Source organism: Anguilla rostrata, chromosome 9, assembly GCF_018555375.3.
Source record: "Anguilla rostrata isolate EN2019 chromosome 9, ASM1855537v3, whole genome shotgun sequence".
NCBI lineage: Eukaryota > Metazoa > Chordata > Actinopteri > Anguilliformes > Anguillidae > Anguilla > Anguilla rostrata.
The window spans coordinates 17970509-17997817 of record NC_057941.1 but is presented as its reverse complement, the minus strand read 5'-3'; the positions used below and the strand labels follow the sequence as shown (position 1 = coordinate 17997817).

The window sequence follows — 27309 nt, the reverse complement described above, 5'->3', positions numbered from 1 at the left end:
GTTGTGTGTGATTGGATAATCTCTGTGTATTTTAAAAGTTTAATGTAAAAGACAACAAATACTTATTTGTTTCATGTATGGTTGACTCCTAATATTTATTACACTTGGGGCTAACCAGATTATGCACATATATACACGTGATTGCTGCTGTACCAGTTAAATATTATGCAATATGCAGTTTTATGCAGTGATAGGGATCTCATCCTTATTGTTTCTATGTAGTTCACTTTTGTTGAATGGATCTAGCTTTCATTGTCAAAATTTGTAACAAATGGGTAAGGAAAGAGGTTTTGGGTGGACCACAACTGGCATTCGACTGCTAGCCTGTTGCCTTCTCCTTTATCATCTTAGTATGAAACTAATTTTCATACCAAGATTACTTCACATAGATTATTTTTGAAATTCTAACAGTAACTTTAGCACTGGGGAAAAGAATAGATAAAATTATGGGGTGTGGAATTGTGGAAGTAGTTGATTATTCAGGAAATGCATTTACTTCTTTTTTAGTAAAACATTGACATATTTCATGTTCTACAGTAATAATATTGTGCATTTAATGTTCTGCTATGAACTCTAGTTTAACTATTTAGTATAAATCTGTATCTGCTTTTAACTTTCTTCTTTTCCTTTCCTGTTTTGATCTCTTCAGAATTGCAGGGAGAGATAGCTCAAATGATCAAAACAAATCAGTTTTTGGTGATTATGGTGATGTAACTGGGCGGGTCTATATGGCCAGACCACACCAATGTTGACCCATGTGCCTCTATTTCAGCAATTCTAACATCTGCAACTTCTGGCATTCATCCTACTCCACCCAGAACAGATATTCCACCAATTCCACCTTCAACAAGAACAAATCCTCCAGCTCCACTTACCACATCCCACAAAGTATTGTCAGCCATATCCCATATAATAGTAGACTTGTCAAACACGTCAGACAAATATCAACCAGCATTGTCTACACAACCTCCAAACACAGTTATCACATCTGCTCAACCCATATCCTTTGCACCACATTCAGCCATATTCAACACATCTCCTCCACCTACATTCTCCACACAACCTCCAGCCGCAGTCCTCACATCTACTCAACCCACACACTCCACACAATCTCCAAGCAAAGTCATTACATCTACTCAGCACACATCCACCACACCACATTCAAATAGATTCCCAGCATCTACTCAACGGAGATCCTCTACAGAATCTCATTCAAAAGCATCTACTCAACCCACATCCTCCACAAAATCTCAACCCTCATTCACAAATTCTACTCAACCCACATCCTCCACAGAATCTCAGACCTCATTCACAAATTCTACTCGACCCACATCCCGCACAAAATCTCGACCCTCATTAATAAATTCTACTCAACCCACACCCTCCACAAAATCTCGAACCTCATTCACAAATTCTACTCAACCCACATCCTCCACAGAATCTCCAACCACATTCACAAATTCTACTCAACCCACACCCTCCACAAAATCTCGACCCTCATTCATAAATTCTACTCAACCCACATCCTCCACAGAATCTCCAACCACATTCACAAATTCTACTCAACCCACATCCTCCACAGAATCCCCAACCACATTCAAAAATTCTACTCAACCCACATCCTCCACAGAATCTCCAACCACATTCACAAATTCTACTCAACCCACATCCTCCACAGAATCTCCAACCACATTCACAAATTCTACTGAACCCACATCCTCCACAGAATCTCCAACCACATTCACAAATTCTACTCAACCCACATCCTCCACAGAATTTCCAACCACATTCACAAATTCTACTCAACCCACATCCTCCACACAAACTGCATTCTCTGAATCTCCAGCCACATCCAATGTATCAGCCACGTCAATGGAACCTATGATGAACAGTAAGTCACAGAAATTTCATGCATGCTTTGTGCTATTTGTTGACCATATGACCACAAAGAACACATTTTAACAAATGAAACATAATGATAGTAAATGCCTTATTTTTCATTTTAGCATCCACCACTGCAAGTTTCACAGTCCCTACTATGGCTACTTCCTCCAACAACACAGCAGGTTAGTACTACAAAGGGTCTGTATAGGTGTAGGATCAGGATGGTGATCTGTAGCAGTTGTTTGGACTGCAGGTGTTCAGGGTTTAGCAGTGCAGCAATGGTATCCAGTGTGTTTCTCAGTGGCTGGGAGCACAATGACTCCATGTCATTGCTTTGTCAGACTGGAGGCAAACAGAACTAATGTTCTGTTTAAATGTAATTTAATATAATAAGTAATAGCAATGATGTAGCTGTCTATGATGTCAGACATGGCCTGTGCACGTTCCATATGGTAGGATTAGTTTGTTCAGTTAAGTTAAATGTGAAATACATGCTTATAGTTTACTGTACCCTGAGCTCTCTGATATAATAAGAATCATAACGATAGAAAGCTTACTTTAGCAGTAGAAAGTGCTATACTCATGTTATACTCAAGTGTCATCCTTAATATTTTCTGTTGACTGTGCAGGTGTGAGGCACTAACAGCATCATAAACAATAAAATCACACTAGTAGTAGTATAATTTTAATAAGCCAGATTTTGTAGTGAGGAACATTTAACCATGTGCCATTACATGCATGGTTACAGCTTTGAACTGTCTTCCTTTCTGAAGTGGAGGAACAATATTGGATTTTTTCTTGTTTGAGGCAGCATCTGCCAAGCTGAAGGGTTATGATTTAGTAATAGCAAGTTCTCATTGTATTAATTTCCTTCAGCGCAAATGCATTGCATTCTGCAAAAATAGACTTGGAAGAAGTCATGTTTGTTCCAAAAAGTTCTACTTTAAGTTCTATTGCATTACAGTATTTAAATGTGACTTTTATCATATAATTTCATTAATTTTCTTGAAAAAACTGTCAGATTGTAAAAAATCACCAAAATCCTATGGAAGGTCACAAAGAGACTCGCAAGGCTAGTTGAATATCAGCCAGGTGTAAACCCTGTTGATTCAACAAGTGTACAGCCCTATTCATCTCGATGAGGCTCAATAAATTATTATACTTGGGTGTTTAGTTTCTCATTTTTAACACTGCATGTCCTCATTTCTACTTTTCTGTCTGCTTCTGTGTTTCAGGCCCTGCAATGCTACATTGTAGCTTCTCAGATTTATGTGCCAACAAATGTGAGCTATCTCCTTTGTCGTTGTTGCCTCCTGTTGATCCTGTTAGAAGTGTATTTTGGAAGTAGTGAAGCAGCACTGTTGTGTTTTCATCAAGGAATCTAGTGAAGGCACTTGCAACATTTGGCTTGGGCCTCGGTCCTACCAAAAACTTTCCTCAGGTTTGGTAATGTAATAGATGGACACAGGAATGGAGCATGTATTCCCCTTGGCCCTTTCATGGATTTCACAAAACTTTTGCTTTTGACTCATGTCAACATCCATGAATGTGTATCACCCACCAGCATGAAACATGCCAGCCATTTTAAGCAAGAGCAGTCGCTATTATGTTACATTCATTTAATTACATTAATTTAATTTAGCAGACACAGAGTGGCATGAGAACATAAGTGCATCCGCATGGCTAACAACACTCCTAAACCAGCAAGTATATGTGCAATATCACTAAAGATCTAAATGTTACTTAACTATGCCAACTTGTAACCATGATACAAATTGTAAATGGATAAAAAGATACTTCAATTACCATTTAAAAAATCAGGAATGAATTGCATCTTGTCTGAATACTGTGTAGTTACTTTTAATAGGCTTGAAGTAACCCAGAATTCTGAGGTTTAAAGCACACCTGTAAGAATTCTTTCTGAGAGTTCTGTGTGTGTTTGCATTACAGCTGCCTTCTACTGGATGGTCCTGGAAGTGCAACCAATAAATGGCAAGAACAACGAGTCAATATCTGAAGCCATGGAGACCTGGGTAGGCATAGTCATGTGACTCGTGTTTTTCAGGGCCGAGGCCTCTTTCAGTGCCAATTTTGTATTTGCAGGGTTCGTGCGGTCATGAAAACCCTGGAAAGGTCAATGAAATTTGAAATGCAATTTCCAGGCCTTGGAAAAGTTATGCAAAATAATATTTTTTGAAAAGTAATGGAAATATAGCTAAAGTTGCATCAAATATAATTACTAATTAATCCAATCATAAAAATAGTATGTATAGTAATAAAACGTAAATTGGCACGTAACCTGCGCGGTATTTCGGTGGTGTGAGAAGTTAATTCGGTCCGGCTCAGTCTGTTTACAGGCACGCCCCACAGGCACGCTTCTGCTGATGTAGCAGTTAGTAAACGTAGCCCCTACTATGCCGACAATATGCCAGGGAAGTGCAGCTTCAATAATATATCAGGGTTCAAAGTTAACATTTTTACTTGGTAGCACTGGTGCTCCCAACTTCAAAAAGTTAGGAGCACCCACCAAAATGTGAGGAGCAGCAACAATAGCCTATATACAATAGATTTTTTAAACTGTCACGCCTAAAATGTGTCGACTCTTCAAGGAATTGCGTGTTGTGCATTCAAACGACAAAGCGTTTCTCGTCACATTAATACCGCTAATTAAATCAACCGCTAGTAAACTGCATCGGAGAAATTAGCTGTTTCAACCGGGTCGCTACACAAAACATTACGTTAACGTTTTTAAAAAAATGCCGTAATCGTTCGCTTCAACTTTTCAGCTTTCGATAACGCTAATAAATTGAACATAAACTTTTGTCTTCAGGTAACATTAGTTAACGTGTTAGCTCTGTGTCGTGATAGTGGAGTGCAGCGAAAGGGTGAGATTGAAGGCTAATATTAACCAATTTAAAAATCAGCATTAAAGGTAAGAATGTCAAGCTCACGATTGGTTAGAAGGGTCACCGTCAGCTCACAAGGCACATACTGAGTGTAGGCTACTAGCTAGCGAATGTACAGAGAAAGAGACGTTCGACTGGAAAAAGAAAAAAAAAAGGTCGCACCAGGCCAATTATTTGCACTCGCACAAATGCTCCCAATTATATTTCGAGGTCGAACAGATTAAATTTCGGGAGCATATGCGACCCATTTTCGAGCCCTGTATTAGTTTTGATCAACTCTGATTGCACCTGAATGATCAACAATGCAAAGTGACATTGTACAATGAATCTCTTTCAGCTTCAAAGTGTGTTCAGTGTCTCTGCTTGTGTGCCGTCCAATGTGGGAGCATCCTCAAGCAACAGTGTCTCCTCAGTCAGGTAGACCAACTGAATGCAATCACCAGGGTAGTGTTGCCATGGACTGATCCAAGAAGGGCCATCCCCTTAATTAAATTTGTTTGCCCATTTTCAAATAATGTCCCTGTAATAGTTATGTACCTGTACATTTTAGACATTTGACTAATTTTAGTAATTTTAGTCAACATACAATGCTCTGTCAACATGTGGTCACTTCACCAAATTACATGTCTTTGATATGTGCCCACAGTCATATTAAATAATGACATATGCATAATATGATAAACCTGAGAATACTTCAAATGATTTATTGCAGGTAGTAATAAAAATAAAACGTATCACTGAAATTATGAAAAATTGTAATACTCTGAGACGACTTTGCATTGTAGAAATATTTCTGTTCTGTAGGGAAGGAACGTGCAAGAATGAAAATGAAACTTCTGTTTCCCTATTTCAGGTAAGGACCATTCTCTCAACAGACAACATACTCATTTATTTCTTCATGATGTAGTGAAGTTTGGTCAGGTTTATTCAGAACAACAGAGTTCATCAATCAGAATTTTGTCTGTAGAGAACTTAGTCAAATAACTGACACGACAATGATTTGGAAATACAGGATATATATTTATTGGCAAGGATAATGAATATGTGAATAGGCTAATTGAAAACAATAATTTGCATAATATGAGGAATAATATACGATTTTTAATCAGAGGAAGTTTTAATTCTGTGACAGCTAAATATAGAGGTTAACTGATAGGTAAACCATTGATTACTGCTTTAATGTTTAAGTGTGTTAAGTTGGGCTGCGCATTTCCTCCTAAAAGGGGTGTTTCTGCCCTAAGCTGGTACTTAATTGATCAAGCAATGAGTTTATTACAGGGTCATAAGAGGAAGGGATGCATAGGTGTGTGTGAGTGTGTGTGTGTGTGTGTGTGTGTGTGTGCATATAGTATGTATATGCATGGCAATCACAGTGCCACCATTTCCTTTCTAGGGAGTCGAAGTCATGTGTGATGACAAAGAGAATCAAAGGTCAGTATTTGAAACACAGCATATTTGGTAACTTCTGAGCAGAACCTCCGTGCTCTAACACTCTTTCCCTGATTGCAGTTCCAAAACGACTGTCTGCACGGTGCTGCTCCAGTTAAGCCAGCGCACAGACCCTTGTGTGCTGCACCAGGTGCTAGAGACCAATAAGGGCACATCCATCAGCGCCCGTCTGCTGGGGAACGTGGAGCGAGTGGGTTAGTGCCAGCAACCTGCAGTCAAATGAACGGGCAGATCGGAGACAGACACTGGAAGGCCTCAGTAGGATTTTAACTGTGTTCACTCATTATCTCAGGGTTTCATTCCCCATAAAAATATGAATGTAAAATATTTATTTTTATGGCATACATATTGTTTTACTTTATGAATCAGTATAATTATGGGGGAATTAATATTTAGCATTAGAATGATGCATTAATAATATTTCCATCAGGCTGCACGAGGCAGGGTTATGATATCATCACATTGTTGCAGGAAGTCACTGGGTTATTTGGTTCCATACAGGCAAGGGGCTGTGCACCAGTGAAGAAATGCTGCCTGTTGGTGGAGGCTTTGAGAAATGCAACTCCTCCCTCCCACTTCCTGATGACTGTCACACTGAGGGACCTGTCACATGGTAAGGCCCAATGGAAGGCTGACCTTTTTATGGAACCAATAATCCATAATATTTTAGCAATATATGACATCACTTCTAATGCACAACGATAAAAAATACATTTTGCATGAAATACTCTGAGCACAAAGATAGAAGTAATGAATTAGCCTGTTTTTTTTCAACATTTATGATAGATGTGCAATACGGTATATAATGTTTGTGTGTGTGTGTGTGTACATTTTAGTAAAAGGTATGCAGAAACAGTGGTTGTTCCTGTGGAGTCTCTTTCCCCAGTGGGTCAAAACTGCACTACAAGCAACGGTGAGTTCATGTCACAGCTAATATAGCAATTGCATACACTCAATCGTGATTACTGACCACGGTTACATTAAAAATCACATTGACTCAACCGTGATTACTGACCACAGCTACATTAGCAATCACAGACTTATTTATGACTATACTGACCTCAGCTACATTAGCAATCACAATGACTCAACCATGATTATTGACCTCAGCTGCATTAAAAATCAAATTGACTCAACCATGATTACTGGCCACAGCTACACTAGAAATCACATTGACTCAACCATGATTACTGACCACAGCTACACTAGAAATCACATTGACTCAACCATGATTACTGACTTCAGCTACACTAGGAATCACATTCACTCAACCATGATTACTGACCTCAGCTGCATTAGCAATCACATAGACTGGACCATCATCACTGATCACAGCTGTTCCATCAATTAAGCAGCGTCTGCCATTGAACTTTGAGTACTGGATATTTAATGAAAATGCCTGCTGTCTGTCTGGGTTTCAGTAAGCGAGGAGGTTGGCTGTGACTGCTCTGCTTTCTGCAATGAAACAGGTAAGCAGTTCAGCAATATGTACCCCAGGCTCCAAAAACAGTGACCCATTCCCTTTCTCACCATCTCTTTTTCTCTTTCCTTCTTTCTCTCAGCTGCATACTATACTCTGACTCTGGGAGTCACTAACCATAGCATCCTATTTGAGAACATTACGTCCTTGGTAAGTTCCTATGCCGTGCTACTCATTAATTGATTTGTTTTATTAATGCAATTTCCCTGTTAATATTGGATATGATTATAATGATATCTCGTATTGATAGCCCAATGCCAAGAGGGACTAGTCTTATTTTACATTGCTACATGTGTGTGCTGCAACATTTTATGTGCTCATAACAGCAAAGGTCACAAGAATTGCAACACTTTATGTTTTACAATTGTTCTACACTTAGTATGTAATAATTGAAGGATCAATTATTACATACTAGGCTTGTGCTTTTGTGTAGGCATGACTGTCTGTACATTTGCACTTCTGTTTGTGTGCGTGCATAATCGTGTGTGTGTGTGTGTGTGTGTGTGTGTGTGTGTGTGTGTGCATGTGTGCACATTTCAAAGAGAGGAATGATTTTGTTGACCTTTCACAATCTCTCAGATCCACGAGCTGGGTTCAACCCCACGGATGTGCAACAGCTCAGAGTATGTTCCTTCCTATCCAACCATCTACAACCAGTACACACAATATATATATATATATATATATATATATATATATGTATATATAATTGCGCCAGAGTCCAAAACAGTCATAAGCATATGATATCTATAATCAAACAAACATCAGACATGCATGCAGTCTCAATAATTAAACTAGCCTCACACTATACCTATTATGGATATACAATCAAGACAAGTGACACGTTTTAATTTTATGAATTCTGTGACACACCTTTGCTGATCATTGACTCTTTCTTCAACAATAGTTGCACTGAGGTTCCCATCATTTCCCGAGTCTATCAGGTATTTTTATATTAAATGTGTCTACAGTCAAACTATTCCACAGTGCTGGCTGAAGGCCTGTGTGGTAAAACCTGTGTTCTTTTCTTTTGCTAGGAGTGCTTTGGCATGGGAACACAGTAAGTTTCTTCCATGTGTCATTAAAATAAAATGAACAAAAGCTCTGAAATAAAGACTCATTTTTGTCATTCTTTGTGAGAATAAAGGTTCTTTATGACAGTAAAGAATATAGCCGCGTTTCCACCGCAGGAACTTTACCCAGGAACTAGGAACCTTTTTAGGAACTCAGTGCTTTTCCACCGCAGGAACTAGGGTCTAAATTTAGTTCCTGGGGCTTTATTTTACCCCCCAAGAAGTTCCTGCTCGGGGGGTAGTACTTTCCGAAAGTACAGGAACCTTTTGGGTGGAGCTTGCAGCGCTGAACATTTCTGATTGGTCGAGTACTCGCAGCATTTTTTTGTATTTATTTTCAGCCGCTATGTTTAAAAAGAGGACGGAGTGTGGCACAGTGGGTAAGGAACTGCGCTTGTAACCGAAAGGTCGTAGGTTCGAATCCCGGGTAAGGACACTGCCGTTGTACCCTTGAGCAAGGTACTTAACCTGCATTGCTTCAGTATATATCCAGCTGTATAAATGGATATAATGTAAAATGCTATGTAAAAAGTTGTGTAAGTCGCTCTGGATAAGAGCGTCTGCTAAATGCCTGTAATGTAATGTAATGATTCAATCGATAAAAATTAATAAATACAAAAGTAACCATTGTTGTTAGCCCGTTGTATATAAGTGGAATAAACCCCTCCGGGCTGTCCCGGTTATTAGAAAATAATGTAGGGTTACAGAAGAAATCATAGGACAGATGGACCGACGACAACGTCGCTTTTTCATACGTCAGTGGGCTAATTTGCCTAATCTTCGCGGGACCGCGGTGAAAACGCAAACAACCATGGGCTGAAGGAACCTTTTAGTTCCTTGAAAAGTAGTTCCTAAAAGTTCCGGGTACTTTTGGTGGAAACGCGGCTTATGACTGTAGGTGTTATTTTGTGTGTATTTTATTTTGAGCTTTGGTCTCATTTTCATCATCTTTCTTTTCCCTCCATCTCCATGCTGCCTCATCCTTCCTCTCTGCCACTCTCCATTTCACATTCTCCTCCCAATAATTTTTTTCCCCTGGCTTTTTGTTCTGCACTCTTCCTTACTCGTCTACCTGCTCCACTCTCATTCTCTGCCTCTCTCATTTTGCCCCTCCATCCCTTCCCCCCTTTTCTCTCATGATCACCAGGATTGACAATTGCACTGTGGTTCTAAAGCTGGCCAAGTCTATGGACATCTGTACGCTACGAGCTACCATTGTGTCTCTCATTGAAAAGAAACAGGGCGTCTTCTACAATGGCCCCCTCAGACGAGTGGGTAAGGCCACAAGAATAGTTGTCACTGTGTGGCGTGCGTGCATGCGTGTTTGTGTGCGTGTGTTTCGGTAATTGGTATACAGAAACAGCGGTTGTTCCTGTGGACTCTCCCGAGTTGCCGCTTTCACATACAAATGCTATGTGCTCTCTTTCCTTGTCAGCGATATGTGGCTGGCCTGCAGGATCTTCTGGCATTATGTCAATAGCCAATTTCACCTGGATTGGCACCAATCTAGAATACTCTCGGATCTGTCAGGACAACAGCATTAGCTACAAATGGTCAGTACAGCACCGCCCACTTTCATATATGCCATTAGTGTCTACTGTCAATATCCACTTAGCATTTAATGTATAGAGTTGATATACTAGTGTGGCTTTTTATTTTTTGGTTATGAGCAATATTTTTGTATTATGTTATTAATATGTATTATTTTTGTACATAAACTGAATGGTTTTAGTATTGGGTACTTCTTATTTTATTTATGTGTATATTTCAGTATATTTTATGTTTGGATATTTTTGTATTAATGTAAAAGTGGGATGTTTTATGTACACAGTCATTACATTTAATATTTCTGCAAAATCAACATGTGCTATTGTTATATTCATATAATTTTCATAGGTGTGTAAATTAAATATCTTTTTTAAAGTATATAATCAAGATGTTTATGTTCTACCTTTAGCAAAAGTGGCGAAACTCTGGGCATGCCCCTCACTGAAGTGTGTCTGCCAGACCCTCCTATGGTCACAACTTCCTCACAGCCAAACACCACAATACAACACAATGCAACTTCGGGTCCCCCACAGAACACGACAACTCCATCCATCAAGCCCAACACAACTGGGCCTCTGCTGAACACAACAGTGGCTCCAAGGAACTCTACCACCCACAGGTTCAACACAACTGCAGTGCCTCCAGCCAACGCAACAACGTCATCTCTAAACGTCACCAAGCACACAACCCAAATTACAGTTCCCATGACGACCGCAAGCGCAGAGGCGCAGGCGGCGCAACTGCTGGAACTGACGCGGAACGTCTCATCCCTCAACTCCTCCCAGGTGGATCAGCTTGTCACCAAGCTGGAGGGCCTGCTGTCTGGGCCCAATGTTAGCCTGACCCTTGGGAACACCTCTGTCACTATTGTCAGCAACCTCCTCAATGCCCCTGTTACAACCTTGGCCTCCTCCTCCAACAGGTGGGTCTTCAGTGTCCTGCAGTGACTGTCTCAGATGAGGTCACAGTTCACCTGTACCCACAGACTGTGCCTATCACCCATGTGAAAACAATGTGTACTCCTTATTTTCATATGCGAAGACCCACAAATGTTTTCACTGTGTTTAAATAACTGTGCACATAACTCGAGTATTACAAGAACAGAAAATGTTTATGTTCAAATAGAAACATTGTTCTGATAGAATTGCTTTAGGAGAAAATAGCAGAATAACAGCAATATGCAACCACATGTGCAACTTTACATATTTTGTTAAGTGTTTCATTCAGCTATAAAAAACACATCAATGATGGTATTGGTATACATAAAGTACCCATGTATCGTGGGGTCCATCCAGCTACCATCCACTGACTGTGCTATGCATTACCTTGACAAAAGACTGTCAGACAAATACATTATAGCCAAAACTTACTTATCCCTATCAGGATAATTAGATTGGTGGATACTGTTGGACTGAAGCTGGTTGTGAAAGGAGAGACAGAGACCATCTTGTCTGACTCAGTTGCATTGGCTGTGAAGAAAGTGGATGGTGCCAACTTTCAGGGGACAACCTTCTTGATCACAAACCCCTCCAATGTGCAGGTATGACTGTGCCTCAAGACATAAAGCATAACACATGCAGAATGCTGCTTTTTTCATGCTCTGTTCCCACCACACCAATAATGCAGTATAATGCAGCTATCATTACTAGTACTGCACCAATGCAGAAAAATAATCTGCTTGATGCATACTTTGGTGTGTTTGCTGAACGGTATGTGTTGATGTTTGATGCATGTTTTTGTGTGTCTTATGTGCTCTCAATGTCCTACAGATCAACCGTGCTCTCAGAGCTCAGACACCCAGCTCCCCACAGGGTTCCATTACACTGCCCCCCAACCTAACTATTGGCCTGACCCCCCAGCAGCAGTTGCTGGCCTCCAGGATCCAGTTCAACTTCTACCAGAAGAGCACTGTGTTCCAGGTTGCATCTTAGTTTGTATTTTTGCTGTTCTTTCCTTGGCTTCTCATCATTGAAAATGGCATTTCATATTTAATTATTGCCTAGAGGTTATTCATCCACTGTTTCAGATTGCCATAGTATCCTCAGGCATTCTTTGCTGATAGATAATTAACTAGTTGGTACAACTAAATGGTACAACTTGTTATTCTTTTAACCCCTTGTGTTCAGAGACTGGTAGTGTAATGACACACACATGAAACTATGACCCCTTTAGAATGGAGTTGAGTTGCCCAAGTCTGAAGTAGTTTACACATTTAGTATGCTTGATAATATTTAAATGTCTCCCCCGAGTAATTTTTATTTTAGTTAAGTGGGGAAGATTGATGTTGACAACTCAAAAAAAATTAACAAATCTCTCTTTCTCTCCAGGATAGAAACCTTCGAGGAAAACTGAACAGTGGTATTCTGGGAACGAGTGTGGCAAACCTATCGATTACCAACTTAACAAACAAAGTATTCATCACCCTGAGGAACAATGAACCTGTCCCTGTAAGTGCAGTTAGTCCAGGAACTTTCATTATTTGCCCTTTTTTTGGGGGGGGGGGGTTCTTCCCTCTGTCTCTTTAATATTTGGTTGCTGCATTTGGACCACAAAACGTCATGTTCAGATTAAGTTTTGGAACACATACATATGTTTTTCAGACATGGGATTACAATAACAGATAATTATAAATTATATATACAGACAGGTGACAAATTAAAGGAAAAACATGAGTAAATGAGTGGAGAAACATAACTAATGCAGATGCTTCCATACTGGTTTACTACATGATACAATTAAGCTATTAACATCCTATCATGTTGTCATGCTCATGTATACAAATGCTTAGCAGGCCCAGTTGACCTTGATTTTGGATCAAGACAGCAAGAGGAACATATCTTTGCCTTTGATAATTGACTTTGAAAGAGGATTCATTATTGGGCCACATATTGGGGCTTCAGTCACAAAGACTGCTAGTGTTTCAATAGGAACAGTGGCTAAAGTGACATCTGTATTTATATCTATGGGAAGGACATCAGAAAATGGGGTCAGAAATTGTGGTCGAAAGCTCACATTTAATGACTGTGGTGCTTGTGCATTAGTATGATATGTATGCAAAATCAGAAGAGCAACTCTTCCTCAGGTGACTGAGAATGTCAATGCAGGACGTAATCAGACTGTGTAAGCAAGAAGTCCGTTGACAACGAGAGGGGGATATTATAGTAGGGTTTCAGTGCATAAACTGCTCATTACAAAGACAAATGCAAATTGAGAATTCAGTTGTGCAAAAACCATAGGCACTGGTCTCCAGAGATGTGGAAAAAAGTGATACGGTCTGATGAGTCATCCTTCACCATAAATTTGACAAGTGGGCGAGTGCATGCGTGGCGTACACCAAGAGAACTGCTTGTCTGGTCTTTTATTAATGGCTGGTTGCAGGAAATTAGTGTTTTTGTGTTTGCATTTTGATTTGCATCATCAGAACCAACCAACCGACCAAATTGCTCTCCCTTTTCCCACAGGCAAACTTTGTAGCCTCTTGCGTTTTCTGGGACTTCCGTATGAATGGTTAGTTCTATTGTTTTTTGCCAGCTTCTTAGAAAAAAAAGAAATAGGTATTTTCATAAATAATTATATCATAAGTTGGAACTGATTCAACTGATATATGTCACTATTTATGAGTTGCGTCTATGTTTTTATTTTTTTGATTTGGTTTGGTTTGGTTTTTGGCAGGTGGGTCAGGAGGTTGGAACCCAAGTGGTTGCTCTGTTGAAAAATCAACAAATGAAGAGACAAACTGCAGCTGCAACCACCTCACCAGCTTTGCAGTGCTTTTGGTAAGTTTGACTCAACCAGGCAATTTGAATGAACTAATTGGCAAAATTAAATGAATTTCTCATATGTTCTAATTCCATTTCAATAACAAGATCCCCTGGTGCTTTGGAACCCTGATGAAATTTCATATTTTTATATTCTTTCATTCCCATCTGTGTGTGAAACAACTGGTGATTCTGATGTGGAGTGATTTGTGACTAATTGGCAACTTTTCTATTGCAGGACATTTCTAGAGAAGGCATAACAAACCGTGTACAGTCAATCATCCTTACCTACATCACCAACATTGGCTGTGGGATCTCTGCCATCTTCCTCTCCATCACTCTACTCACCTATCTTGCCTTCGAGTTAGTCATGCAACCTTTCACCTTTCTCTCTGTGTCAATTCCTATAGAACCTATTGTACCTACAGGGAAACCAGATGATTTAATATCATAATAATGGAGATTAATAGTTAATAATGCAAAACATGATAATACAGTAACACATGCAGTATATCAGAAGTATACCAAGAAATCCCATGAAAATCAGTGTCATAAATTCAGTTAAACATCTCTGTGCATGAATAGAAGCCCTGATCCTGTTCAGAGTTCAGTGTTCATGTTCAGTGTTCATTCAACTCTATCAGAGTAAAATTAACTCTATGTGAGCTGATTTCACACTGATTTTATTACACAGGAAATTGCGGAAGGACATCCCTTCTAAGATTTTGATCCAGCTGTGCACAGCCTTGCTGCTTCTGAATCTGACCTTCTTGCTGGACTCGTGGCTGGCCCTGTACCCTGAGGCCAAAGGCCTGTGCATCTCCACCGCCTTCTTCCTGCATTACTTCCTGCTAGTGTCCTTCACCTGGATGTGCCTGGAGGCCATCCACATGTACCTGGCTCTCGTAAAGGTCTTCAACACCTACGTGTCCAGATACATGCTCAAGTTCTCCCTCGTAGGCTGGGGTGAGTTACCCATTGGTGCCTCAGAATGGTCCCCTGTATGGGCCCCCTGGTCTTTTCCTCAGATTTTACGTAGGTTCAGCTGTTGTCTGGCTAAAGAATCTCGAGGAAAGTGTTTCATTGAAACTGGTATGCATTTGCATTTTATGTCTGCTTGGCTACTTTATCTAATACATTCTGAATGTATTTCCAACTCCAGCTCTATGCTTTGTTCATATATGCATTTTGTAACTATTGTTTCCCTTTCCTTGATGGCATATTTCAGGTGTCCCTCTTGTTGTGGTCATCATTGTCATTGCGATTAATCCTGAGAAGAACTATGGCCTTGTTTCCTATGGAAAGTTTGCTAATGGCACCACGGATGGCTTGTAAGTCAGATTTCTTTTATCAAAAGCCTCTATCATATTTAACAGTTTTTGGGGAAAATATAGCAGACATGAAAAACATTCTTCTTTGGATGCAAGCAATGTAGGTACACTGGTATCATTTAAATCTCCAAATTTGTTGATAGGCAGAGCCACCTGTTGGATCACCCTTTATCAAAATGTTTAACGCACACCCAAATAATAAAAAAATTCAGCCCTCTGGGCGGGCACGGTTGCATAGTGGTTAGTACTGTTGCCTCGCAAGAAGGAGGTTCCGGGTTTGAATCCGGGTCCGACCGGGTCCTCCCTGCGTGGAGCCTGCATGTTCTCCCTGTGTTCGCGTGGATTTACTCTGGGTACTCCGGTTTCCTCCCACACTCAAAGACATGCATGTTAGCTGCGCTCCTGCAGTTGCCCTTGACCAAGGCACTGGCCTCAGAACTGGAGTTGGTCCCCGGGCGCTGCACTGTGGCTGCCCACTGCTCCTAATTAACTAGGATGGGTAAAATGCAGAGGACAAATTACCCCACGGGGTTCAATAAAAGTATATCTTATATCTTATATCATAAAATTTGATTGGCTGCACAACCCCTTACAATCGTTGCCCACATAGATTCTGAAGTAGTCACTGCCAATATGAATTGAGTTATGTTTTTTTTTTAATCTGGTTAAATAAAAGAAAGAAAAAAATAAATAATTGAGAGTTGAGTTTGCCATCCATATGTACAAGCCCAGCGGTTGTTTTATAAATAGTGCACATAGAGGAATGTGTGTGCCAAAAGCTGATGTTATTCCACCTGCTTCGTTAGCTGCTGGGTGAAGAATGATGTGGCCTTCTACGTGTCTGTCGTGGCCTACTTCTGCGTGGTCTTCCTGGTGAACCTGACCATGTTTGTAGTGGTGCTAGTCCAGCTGTACCGGATCAAGCGGCAGAACCCCCACAACACACAGCAACGCTCCACGCTGCACAATATGCGCAGCGTGGCCGGGCTGACCGTTATCCTGGGACTCACGTGGGGCTTCGCTTTCTTCGCCTGGGGGCCCGTCAACCTGGCTTTCATGTATCTGTTCGCCATTTTCAATTCGCTGCAAGGTGAGACCTCTAAGTTAGGTAGACATGAGTCATTTTCTCACCTGATTAAGAACTTCCTTGTTAACATCCATTCCCAATATGTTTGCATTCCAGAATGTTTTGACTAGTGCGGAGATTGGCACTGACTGTCTCTCATGGCAAATTAATCATAGGGAATGCTGGCTCTCTCTTTCACACACAGGCTTTTTCATCTTCATCTTCCACTGTGCTATCAAAGACAATGTGCGCAGGCAGTGGAGGACCTACCTGTGCTGTGGGAAACTGCGGCTGCTTGAGAACACAGGTTTGGCTTCTGACCTCATCAAATGTCCCGGGCAACACACGGGCAGAGAGCAGCCTCCGTAACTCAAAGGAATTAAGCTCATTCTTCCACAGCTGATTCACTGATGAGAACTGGCTTGTGCATTCATCTAGGATAGGTGTTAAACCCCTGTTCACTGAGCTCTCTCAGGTCCTCTGTCTAACACCTGCTTCTCCTGTGACGCCTCAGATTGGAGCCGCACTGCTACCCACCACCGGACGACCAACAGATTCAGAGATAACAAGGCGACTTCCTTTGGGTCCAGCAACTCCCTGCACTCCAGCAACACCTCCAGCAGTTCTTTCCTGGCCAGTGACAGCAATGGAGGAGCCAGTGGCATTGGTGAGCACCAACTGATTACTCACACTCTTAATACTCTGTCAAGCCTTCATTCGCACCCAACTGTGCCCCCCCCCCCCTCATTGTTTAATACTGTAGTAATTTCAAGGAATTATAACTGCATTTGATTCTCTGGGATCACACATGTATTCAAGCAGTCTGTGGCACTTTCTTGTAGCATTTTATTTTAAAAACACTGGAATATTCACTGAAGTATTCAACTAGCATTTTTTAAAGCTAGGTACTGCTTAATCGTTATCTTGATTAATCATTTTTCTTGATTTGACTCTGTACTCCACAATTTTAGATTTGTAATAAAAAATTCACATGTGGTTAAAGTGTACATTCATAGCTTTTATTTAAGGGTATTTTTTTATACTTTTGAAATTGCAGAATTTTCGTACATAGTCCCCCAGGAAAGCATAATATTTTGGACAAATCAATGTTGTGTAAATTAAAGTCATGTGTAGTACTGCAGCCATCTTTAGCTCCTGCTTGATTTGGTGTCTAGTTGCCTTAAGTTTTTTTTAGCCAGTCAAGAATTTTCCTGTTTTTGGCTTTGATGAACTTTAAAAAAAAAAAACATTTGTTGCTTTAGCAATGAGTTTGGAAGCATTTGTTTGAACTTCGACAGATAAGATGTTCCTGTACACATCAGAATTCATTCTGCTGCTGCTATCAGTGAGCCAATACCTCACGGGGGGGGGGGGGGGGGCTTTGGACCTTGTAACTGTTCATGAAGTCTTCTGCAGACAGTAGTCACTGTCACATCCAGGCCTACCTCTTGAAGAGTGTTCCTTATCTGTCGAACAGATGTTTGTTTGTTTTTTTAATTATGGTGAGAATTCTCTCATCATCGACTGCAGGGGTCTTCCTTGGCCTACCAGGCCCTTTGCAATTAATGAGCTCACCAGTGCTTTCTTTCTTCTTAATGATGTTCCAAGCGGTTGATTTTTGTTGGCCTAGGTTTGGCCTGTCTCTGACTGTTTTTTCTTTCTTATTTCGCAGCCTCGTAATGCCTTCCTTGACTTTCAGTGTCAAAACTCATGTTGACAAGCACTAATTACAGACTCCAAAGGCAATAAAAAGGCTAGAATCAAGACTAGATGCTGAAAGCTCCCATACCACTAAAGAAGCAATTCAACACACATGACTAATCAGAAACACCTGTGAAGCCCTTTGTCCCAAACATTATGGTGCCACGAAATGGGTGGACATGTGAACTAAAAAAAAAGTTCTGTAATTCCTACATGGTGAAAGCAAAATGTATAAAAATGTGATAAAAAAAAAAAAATTACTGAGAATGTGCATTTTAACCACATGTGCATTGTTTACTTACAAATAAATGTATCTTTGTCCCAAACATATTTAAGTGTCTTCACCTGCTGTAGGTGGTGTGTATGAAGACAGGGAGATAACCGCTCTGGAGGAGCCCAATGGAGACGTGGTTCTGAATGACATCCACAGCCGTCACAGAACCCCAAGGGGGCAGTGAATTCTGGGAAAAAGACCTTGCATCGGAGTGTAGGCCAATAGACATTTTAAAGTGTTTCGATGTATGTATGAGGTAGATTTCTATGTTAAATAGGCATAAGCATATTAAATTCACCATCTGTGTGATTGCTGTTGCTTATTAACTGCTGTATTGTGTTTCTCCTGATTGTGAAGCAGTTATTTTCTGTTTCAGTACACACACACACACACACACAAACACACACCCAACCCTATTCAACCCTCTAAAGAGACATATATGCAGTCACAGGCAAACACAGAGTAACCTCTATACCTGAGACGTCAGTTTCCCAAAAATTCCCTCATACTAATGAGACAGCACAATGTATTTTAACTCTCTGAATAGCATTGCAATGCACTAATCTATGTACACTGACAAAACAATGCAAATTGATAAAAACTACAAGGTATTGTAGTATAATTATGATAGATATTTAAAGATCTCTTCAATTACAATGTTTATTTGCAATTCATTTTTATATTATTGTTTTCATTTTATTTAAAAATTCCATATATTATGTAGGGCACGCTGAATAATCTGAACAATGTATCTTTGTCAGATAAACATGTATGTTTGTGTCGATGTCCATGATTAATCAATGTACAGTTTAATGTTATTAAATCCGTCAGACTAAATCAATGTAATAAAGTTTATTTCGGTTTCTCTTCTGAGCTGTTACAATCTGTTTTTGTTCTCAGGTCATACTGTAAACTCAATCCAGATTTTCACATATAGTGCACACATGCTCTTCATTTTACACTTCACGTACAGTATCTGAATATAAACGATTACAATACTAGCTATAGAAAAATGATGTTGAACAATTTTATTGTGCTAACATCAAATGCATTTGTACTATACAGAATTCAGTCTCTTGTGTAGTTTCTCTCTGGTGATAGGGAGAACTTCAGCAGAGACCCACTGGGCTGTCTTTTCCCATACTACGGTGTGCATGCCATGATGTAGACATTGTTTCAAGTGGTGCAAATGTTCTTTGTCCAAAGTTCAATGCGATCAGTGCAGGAATTTCATTCAGGGTAATTCCCCTAAGTCTTCCTCCCTACAGACTGGCCAGATCTCCCAGGGTTTGCTATAGCACTGCAAGGTGTTCATAAATTACACGTTTGAGTAGAGGTGTTGAAGTGTTGACATTGTGCAAGTGTACTGCATTGTGCAAGTGGTCCGGAGGGGTTTAAGAAAAAGGATCTGAGAGTAGGAGTCAATCATATAGCTGATGCTCATGATGAATTTTATATAGTTCCTAATGGAGGGTCTGCAATGGAGCCTGGTCCCCTCAGTGGGCATTGGCTCACCCGTGTTCTGAGAGAACGTCTGCTGGCCTGCAGCATGGGAAGAGACCCTCTTTCTTTTTCTCTCAGTTTGCCAACAACCAAAATCTAGTCAATAAAGACATAGGCAGACAAATCTTGTGCTTAGACAAAAAAGCACTTTCTTGAAAGACAGTTGAAAAACAAGATGTCCTGACCCCTGACCCTTCACCCTTTGACACAGGCAATGGTGTCTTCAATTTCTTAATCTCCTAAACTATAGTGAAGTCATTGACTGCAGTGTATTCAATGACAGACAGGAATACAACGAGGATCACATATGGAACATATACGACACTAGAGACATGGAGACTGACACACCCGTGATCGTGATTAACATGGCAAACACTGAGGTGATACCTGCACAGGTGAGAGAAGCACATTCACACAAACACACACATGCCAATTATAGATGTGATTTTGCTACCATGACAGTATGAATGCGATCATATATTACGAAATCTCTTAGTTACTGATGTAGGACTGAGCAATACTGTTATATGACCTGGTCATCGCTAGAGGGCAGTACTGTAAGAAACATTCTCATCATCTCTTATGTATTGCATCTGTTTCTCATTGAGCTGTTTTTCTCTCTCCAGTGCTCAGTCCTCGAGTTCCTCAGCTTGAAGCTATAAGCTTGTCTGTTGTTCAGCATTATTATACCTTGTGAGATCTAGTTTTTGATTGTCTGCCTTGTGTTTCTTTGCTACTTTGACTAATGACATTTTTCAACTGTTACTTTTATCTCCTGAATTATCATTAACAGTTTTGAGCAGGGTCTCAAGTATTTTGTTGGTTTGATATTGCATGTGTTGTTCCTGCCTTTTTTTGCTCATTTAACTGTTTGAGCTTACATCTGATAGCTTGTCTGTAATTTTCTGCAGTTAGGTCCACATTTTAGCTCCCCACGTAACAAATTCAGGATGTTTGTGAAATTTCCAAAGCATGCACTATCAGCGCAATAGTCCCCTGCACACACATTTATTGTGCAAACTGACTGTCACAACAAAGTCCTGTGCATGAGTGAAGCTGCTTAAACTGCCATGAAATCATTGCCCTCCAAACCATTTCTCCCTTGAACAAATGGTGCTTTCAACTTAGTTTTGTCTGCTCGTACATGTGAGGGCCGCAGGCCAGGATAATGAAAACCTGCAGGTGCACTGTGGTCAGCGAGACCAATAGATTTACCTACACTGCCTCCTGCAGAGTCCTGGCTGGATGTGGCTTTGCCACACTTTCATTGCTGAGTCACCGTGGTCAGAGTTTCCCCATGTTCTCATCAGGGTGTGTCTGAGCCGGGCCTGGGCTAAAGCTGTAAGTTTTTCTTTTGTAAATTTTTCTTAACTTAATCAAAATCTAACTGAATACTTAGTCTGGTTAGAACAAATCAATTTTTGCCCTTAAGAGATGAAGGTGCAATTTCAGGTCAGGGAATAAATCATCAATGTACTATTTTCAGAAAGTCAATTTTATTTTATTTTTTTGTCATACTGTGACTGATGAATGCTAGTTACCAATGAAACTGTGCCGCATAGTAGCTTCACAGTTATGTTACAACAAAATGAAGTGCTCACACTACAAGCCTTCCGCTTGGGCAAAGATTCCAGTTCCAGAGATCAGGAGAGAGTGGACCCAGTGAGAAGTGCGTCAGGACAGCCCTCCTGTCAATCCAGACGGACAGAGAGAGACTATATTGTTTATATTTACTGCTGTTTAAAGACAATTTTCACTTTATTTACCATCTATTTACTATGGAGGGTGGAAAAGGTATGCATTCTCAGAGAGAGAGAAAACAAAAATCCTTATTTTAAAATGAGACAAACCAAAGAAAATTGTTCAGGACATCAATGACAAGAACAAACAGGGACAACTATGTACTTTTTTATTTCTTTAAGAAGAACAAAAAACATGAATTTTAAAAAGCCTTTCTGAAGTATGCTGAAAGATGTAATCTTTGGCCACAGCCCAGGCAACAAGGACCAACCAGTGCCAGCAACACGGGCATGGAAGAGAATTGAGAACCTGCTCAGACTCATGTGCACCAGGCTGATGGGCTGGGTACAGTGAGTGCACACCACCTACTATTTACTACTTAAAATAATCTATTTCCTGTTAAAATGACCTGGACTGGACTGCATTTTTTATTTATTTATATATAGCGCTTTTATCCAAAGCGCTTTACAATTGATGCCTCTCATTCGCCAGTGCAGTTAGGGGTTAGGTGTCTTGCTCAAGGACACTTCGACAAGCCTAGGGCGGGGTTTGAACCGGCAACCCTCCGACTGCCAGACAATCGGTCTTACCTCCTGAGCTATGTTGACCTGTTCAAATGTGTGTTTTTCCTCATTTTAAAATGGCTAATTTAGTCAAACTGATACATTTGTTGTAACTCCCGATTGTCCTATCTATCACACTGTGGAACATCCAGGGTATTCACTCATTCTTATTTGGATGTAAAAGCAAGACCCTGGAGTTAGGAAAAAACACTAGAAATATAGACATCATGATCCTATAGGAAACTTGGTGTAAATCAGACTCCATCACTCACTGTCCCCTAGACTGCAAAGAAGTCATATCATCCACCAAACACCCCACAATTAAACAAATTTCATAACAACAATTAAAACACAGAATTCACACATCTGGCTTAAAATCAAGAAAGAGAAAATGAACACAACAAAAGACATATTCCTCTGTGCAGTCTACATTCCCTCAAGTGAAACCCCATTATGAGGACATGTTTTCTAACTTCCAAAATGGCATTTGCAGGGTAAGGGAAGCATGCTAATCTGCAGAGATTTGAATGCTCAAACAGGCTCCCTACCTCATTTCAACACTGAAACAGGAAATATTCACATAAAGGGTGAGAATTACGTTAAAAATTATGCTAACGTCCCTAGAAACAGCTCTGACCAACAGGTAAACAAGAAGACGAAAGACCTCCTGCAGCTCCATTGAAGCCTGGTTCTGTACATTTTCAATGAAAGATTATGAGGGGACTTGCAAGAAACGCCTATTGCTCACCGCCTGGGAGCAGTACCGTTGATTACATGATAACAGATCTAGACCTTTTCTCTTTCATTGCATTCACTGTTAAAACACTAACTCCTCAGAACACAGGAAAATCACTGTGTTCCTCAAAAGGACAGAAAATAACAAGTCCAGCAAGCTGTACAATCTTGTGAGATCATACAGAATGGGCTCAAACCTGCACAGAGGAGTTCCAGGAAGCAATCAATAGACAAAACACTATTAGACAGTTTCCTGGAAACCACATACTGTACATTCACGGTAAAAAAAGGAGCCAATTTAGCAGTGCAACATTAACCACACATTTGGAGAAACTGCAAAAATATCCCAACTGAAGCAAATAGGAAACAAACCAAAACACAAAGAGAAAAACTAGTTTGATTTGGACTGTTAAAATTTTAGAAAACAACTTAGAAACCTATCAAATCAAAAACATAGAGACACAAATAATAAATATGTATGCCTTAATTACTGTGAAGCAATACAAACGTATGCTCAGAATGAAAAAGGCACAATATACCACAAAAAATGAAAACATATGGATTAACCATTTTAAAACATTGTATGAAACAAGACCATTAGGCATAAATTCAGACCAAAATCATTACATTGTGACATTAATTAGAAATGGCAATGAAATATCATTAAAAATCCACTGGACTCAACCATTACTTAGTAGGACCTGAAGGAAAGACTTCAGAATCTCAAACCTAAGAAATCAAGCGGGCCAGATGGTATCCTAAATGAGATGCTTAAATCAGTGGTTCTCAAACTCGACACTGGAGGCCCCATGCTTTTGAGGGATTATTTACTCTTTTAAACCACATTATGCCAGAAATAGCTATGTATGCCATGAGGAATAAAAGTCCCGAGAGAGAGAGAGAGAGAGAGAATTTGTCTTTATACACAATGAACACACCAGAATGTGAGTACTGGTACTGTGCTTGTCTGTTTCTGTGAAGTACATAAAAGACTGACAGAACTTGTGCATCAACAGGAAATAGCTAAATCCATAGGAGAGCACAGCGTGAATGTCAGAAACTTCTCTGGGATGTACACATGCGCCTGTACTACTTGTACTGTAGAAGGCTCATCCAAAATAATCTAAATCCTCAATAAAAAACTGAGGGAGCACAATCTCTTCAGTCCAGAAGGAATCATTCCTGTTCTTCCAGTAGAGCATTAAGTCCAACTGTATGCATCTGTGAGAACAAGGAAGAATGAATAGGTAGGTATTTCTTTTGAGAAACATTTTCATGTTGTCAAATGATGGGCAACATGCCACAAGGAATTTGAGAAACACACCCAAGTCTGACATGAAGTGATTCTCATTTGTTCCATATTCTAGTATTCATACATGCTAAATCTCATAGGCTATAATGTGCATGATAATTACCATTATGACATCTATTTGAGCACAGGACATTTACATGGGCCTGCGATATATTGGCGACCTATCCAGGGTGTATCCTGCCTCTCGCTCCATGCACGCTGGGATACGCTTCAGCATCCCCCGCGACCCTGACCAGGATAAGCGGCTGTAGATAATGGATTTATGGAAGGAAATTTAGAGGATGTGTGTTGACTAGTTATTACTCTAGACATTTTCAGTCTTCACTGTAGATAGTGCATTTTCATGCTATATGACTTCAGCTGTGTGTGGATGAGTGTTTGTAGATGCAGTGATCAGGTGTATCGTTCTGTGCGTGTGCATGCAGTGTTCAGAAGGATAGATGAGTGTGTGAGGATTCAGTGTTCAGGGGGATAGATGAGTGTGTGGATACAGTGATTAGGGGGATAAATGAATGTGCATGGATGTAATGTTCAGGGTTATCCTACCATGTTGTTGTCAATGCTCCCTTCCCGCACTTCAATGCCTATAGGGATGGCTGACTTATTTAGCAGATTGGAGATAGCGATGTCATTGTGATGCCATGGTTGTTCACTTTATTTTTGGCAACCAAACCCTTGAGCACGCATGCTTGTGCCAAATGTATAACATGTTGACACAGGTATTGGATATAAGTCACTTTTAAAAGGAGATGTAAATAGGCAGTGAAGATATATAGGCAGAAAATCGAAACTGGGCGTGTAAACATAGCCTTAGGTAAAAACAAATGAACTACAGTCACATTAAGGTATGCTTCATGCTCCCTTGAGAACCTAATATTGAATCAAATTTTGTCCAATAATATATTGAAAGTTCTATTTTTATAAAGCTAAACACTAACTCGGAAGCATATCCACTAGCTACATACTTGCATACACAAAATGATGCAAAAGCTAACAGTAGCTTATATTACATCATATGACTTTTAAAATTATAGTTCAGATCAGCAGCTTGGCTAGCTAATGTTGGTTACCCAAATTAATTTTTACGCTAGTTAGCTAACATTCATTTATTTAAAAATGAGAATTTTAAAGGAATTTAGGAGTTCTTTCCTTTCCAGATCTCCTCATGAACTAATTTCATCCTGTTAAACTGAAGTGATTTGGCACCTATAGTATTATCTTACATATTTAAACGCTGTCAGAAAAAATGCCTTAATGCCTCAGAAATAAACACAGATGATTACTTATCTGACAACTAGCAAAGAAATTAGTTTTCTTTTTAATTTTAATAAAAAAATAACATTTTTACAAACCCAAAATAGCATTAAAGTTTGTCTTTTTGGTGGACTATACTTTGGGCAAAATGGACAGAACACACTGTCTAGTGTAGGTGTAGGGTGAGCTGGCTGCTGATTAACTCATTTCTTTTAATGGCATGAATGGTCAAACCATTGTTGGCAAAGCAGATTTAATTTCTTAACATTTATAATGATGATAATGATAGTAATAATAAAAATAACAGTAATATTAATAGTATTAAGTAGGCCAAATAATTCATCATAGAAATAGAAATATGGCATTCCGTGTATGATTTAGATAATAGGCTATAGTCAAATTCAGAATGAGTCACACATGCATAAAAGCTCGAATTTAAATTTGAGTGCGCTCGTATTGTGGCTCTGGCCTGAGCTACTGCATGTCTGCCTAATCCGTAAGCGCACATTTGCGTTCCAGATGTAGACCAAATGCACCTTGATTCTGCAAGGTGACATTGTCCAATAATTGTGCGGGCCACTTCTGGCACAAATCCATGGGACAGGCTTGACTCCTCTGCAGATTTGTTGAGACGCAGGCAGACTGCTATCAGGGATATCTTTATCTTGTACTCTTCTACACTTTAATGCAAAAAGTCTTACAGAAGGATTTGCAGGGTTTTTAAAAGAAGCCACTGTACAGAAAAGGATATATGATAGCCACCTCACCTCAAAGGCTTCTTTCAATACAACAGTGCTAATCTCAATGGTTGCCTCACAGTTTAAATGCATGCCCCAGCTTCTGAGAAATTCAAGGAACTGTGCCAACATGCGTCTGATTTCACAGTGCACTGTGCAATAAAGAGTAACTGACGCTATGATAATTATCACTTAAGCCAAGTTAATAGTTAGGGGGCAGGACTTGAATCAGTTTCCAGATGGTTTTGAATTTGAATAGTAACGAGCGTGATACTACCTGAGATTGTCCTTTTCTTTCCCCAGCTGAATAAATGAAAGGAAGGAAGGAAATGTTTGTGCAGTGAATCATGGGTGTATCCCCATTTGAAAGTGAGGACTACAAAGTACAAACAGACTGTCTTCATAAAGAAGCCCCGCAGCTGCCTCACAGAACTGTACGTGGAATGGAACACTGTATGGAACATTCGCTGGCTCAGTTCTGGCCGTCTGGCACTCAACAGTACTGTGGAACATGTGACTCACTCTGAAAGGCATCTGGTGCTGTTCTCCAGAAAGGAAACCAGCATGAGACACATAACTGCTCTGTTATGCCAGGTAATTTACTGCACAGCGCTCTTAGCCAGAGAAGAAGGGGAAGAATGGGTTCTACATTAACACATGGCCCATGAGGGTGAAAGTGAATTCCTAAAGAGGCATTGATTGTTAAAGTACATTCTCTGCCTCACTGTTGAACTGCCAGCAGTCAAACAGAGAGAATACGAGAGAGAGAGAGAGAGAGAGAGAGAGAGAGGAAAGAGAGAGGAAGAGGGAGAGAGAAGGTAGAGAGAGAGAGAGAGTTTTTATACTCAAATTACACCATTGGGCCTGAGAATTGAATCCTTTACTAAACACAGAGGGAGGTGTGTTTGCTAGTCAACCTGCCTGTCCTGTCCCAGGTTCCTTTCACTCAGAGGGACAGCCCCTCTGAGAACAGGAAAGGAAGGTGCACGTCGCAG

At 40.1% G+C, this 27309-nt stretch overlaps 1 protein-coding gene across 3 annotated transcripts in view; it reads left to right on the top strand.

Annotated features, from left to right (window-relative positions):
- Nucleotides 1-19343, top strand: part of LOC135263135 (mucin-2) — a 29679-nt gene extending 10336 nt beyond the window's left edge. For all 3 annotated transcript variants that reach the window (XM_064350795.1, XM_064350794.1, XM_064350796.1), the window contains 30 exons: nucleotides 773-1891; nucleotides 2007-2066; nucleotides 3120-3167; nucleotides 3835-3917; nucleotides 5128-5207; nucleotides 5595-5643; nucleotides 6184-6221; nucleotides 6300-6433; nucleotides 6741-6852; nucleotides 7076-7152; nucleotides 7661-7708; nucleotides 7802-7869; nucleotides 8299-8342; nucleotides 8627-8663; nucleotides 8757-8779; nucleotides 9940-10067; nucleotides 10228-10345; nucleotides 10750-11262; nucleotides 11724-11880; nucleotides 12110-12259; nucleotides 12668-12787; nucleotides 13802-13847; nucleotides 14013-14116; nucleotides 14337-14461; nucleotides 14793-15064; nucleotides 15327-15429; nucleotides 16236-16519; nucleotides 16701-16802; nucleotides 17010-17162; nucleotides 18551-19343. In XM_064350795.1, the coding sequence (XP_064206865.1) occupies nucleotides 773-1891; nucleotides 2007-2066; nucleotides 3120-3167; nucleotides 3835-3917; nucleotides 5128-5207; nucleotides 5595-5643; nucleotides 6184-6221; nucleotides 6300-6433; nucleotides 6741-6852; nucleotides 7076-7152; nucleotides 7661-7708; nucleotides 7802-7869; nucleotides 8299-8342; nucleotides 8627-8663; nucleotides 8757-8779; nucleotides 9940-10067; nucleotides 10228-10345; nucleotides 10750-11262; nucleotides 11724-11880; nucleotides 12110-12259; nucleotides 12668-12787; nucleotides 13802-13847; nucleotides 14013-14116; nucleotides 14337-14461; nucleotides 14793-15064; nucleotides 15327-15429; nucleotides 16236-16519; nucleotides 16701-16802; nucleotides 17010-17162; nucleotides 18551-18654 (4499 nt within the window). In that variant the 3' untranslated portion in view covers nucleotides 18655-19343. The remainder of the gene's footprint in view (nucleotides 1-772; nucleotides 1892-2006; nucleotides 2067-3119; nucleotides 3168-3834; nucleotides 3918-5127; nucleotides 5208-5594; nucleotides 5644-6183; nucleotides 6222-6299; nucleotides 6434-6740; nucleotides 6853-7075; nucleotides 7153-7660; nucleotides 7709-7801; nucleotides 7870-8298; nucleotides 8343-8626; nucleotides 8664-8756; nucleotides 8780-9939; nucleotides 10068-10227; nucleotides 10346-10749; nucleotides 11263-11723; nucleotides 11881-12109; nucleotides 12260-12667; nucleotides 12788-13801; nucleotides 13848-14012; nucleotides 14117-14336; nucleotides 14462-14792; nucleotides 15065-15326; nucleotides 15430-16235; nucleotides 16520-16700; nucleotides 16803-17009; nucleotides 17163-18550) is intronic.
- The last annotated feature ends 7966 nt before the right edge of the window (nucleotides 19344-27309 follow it).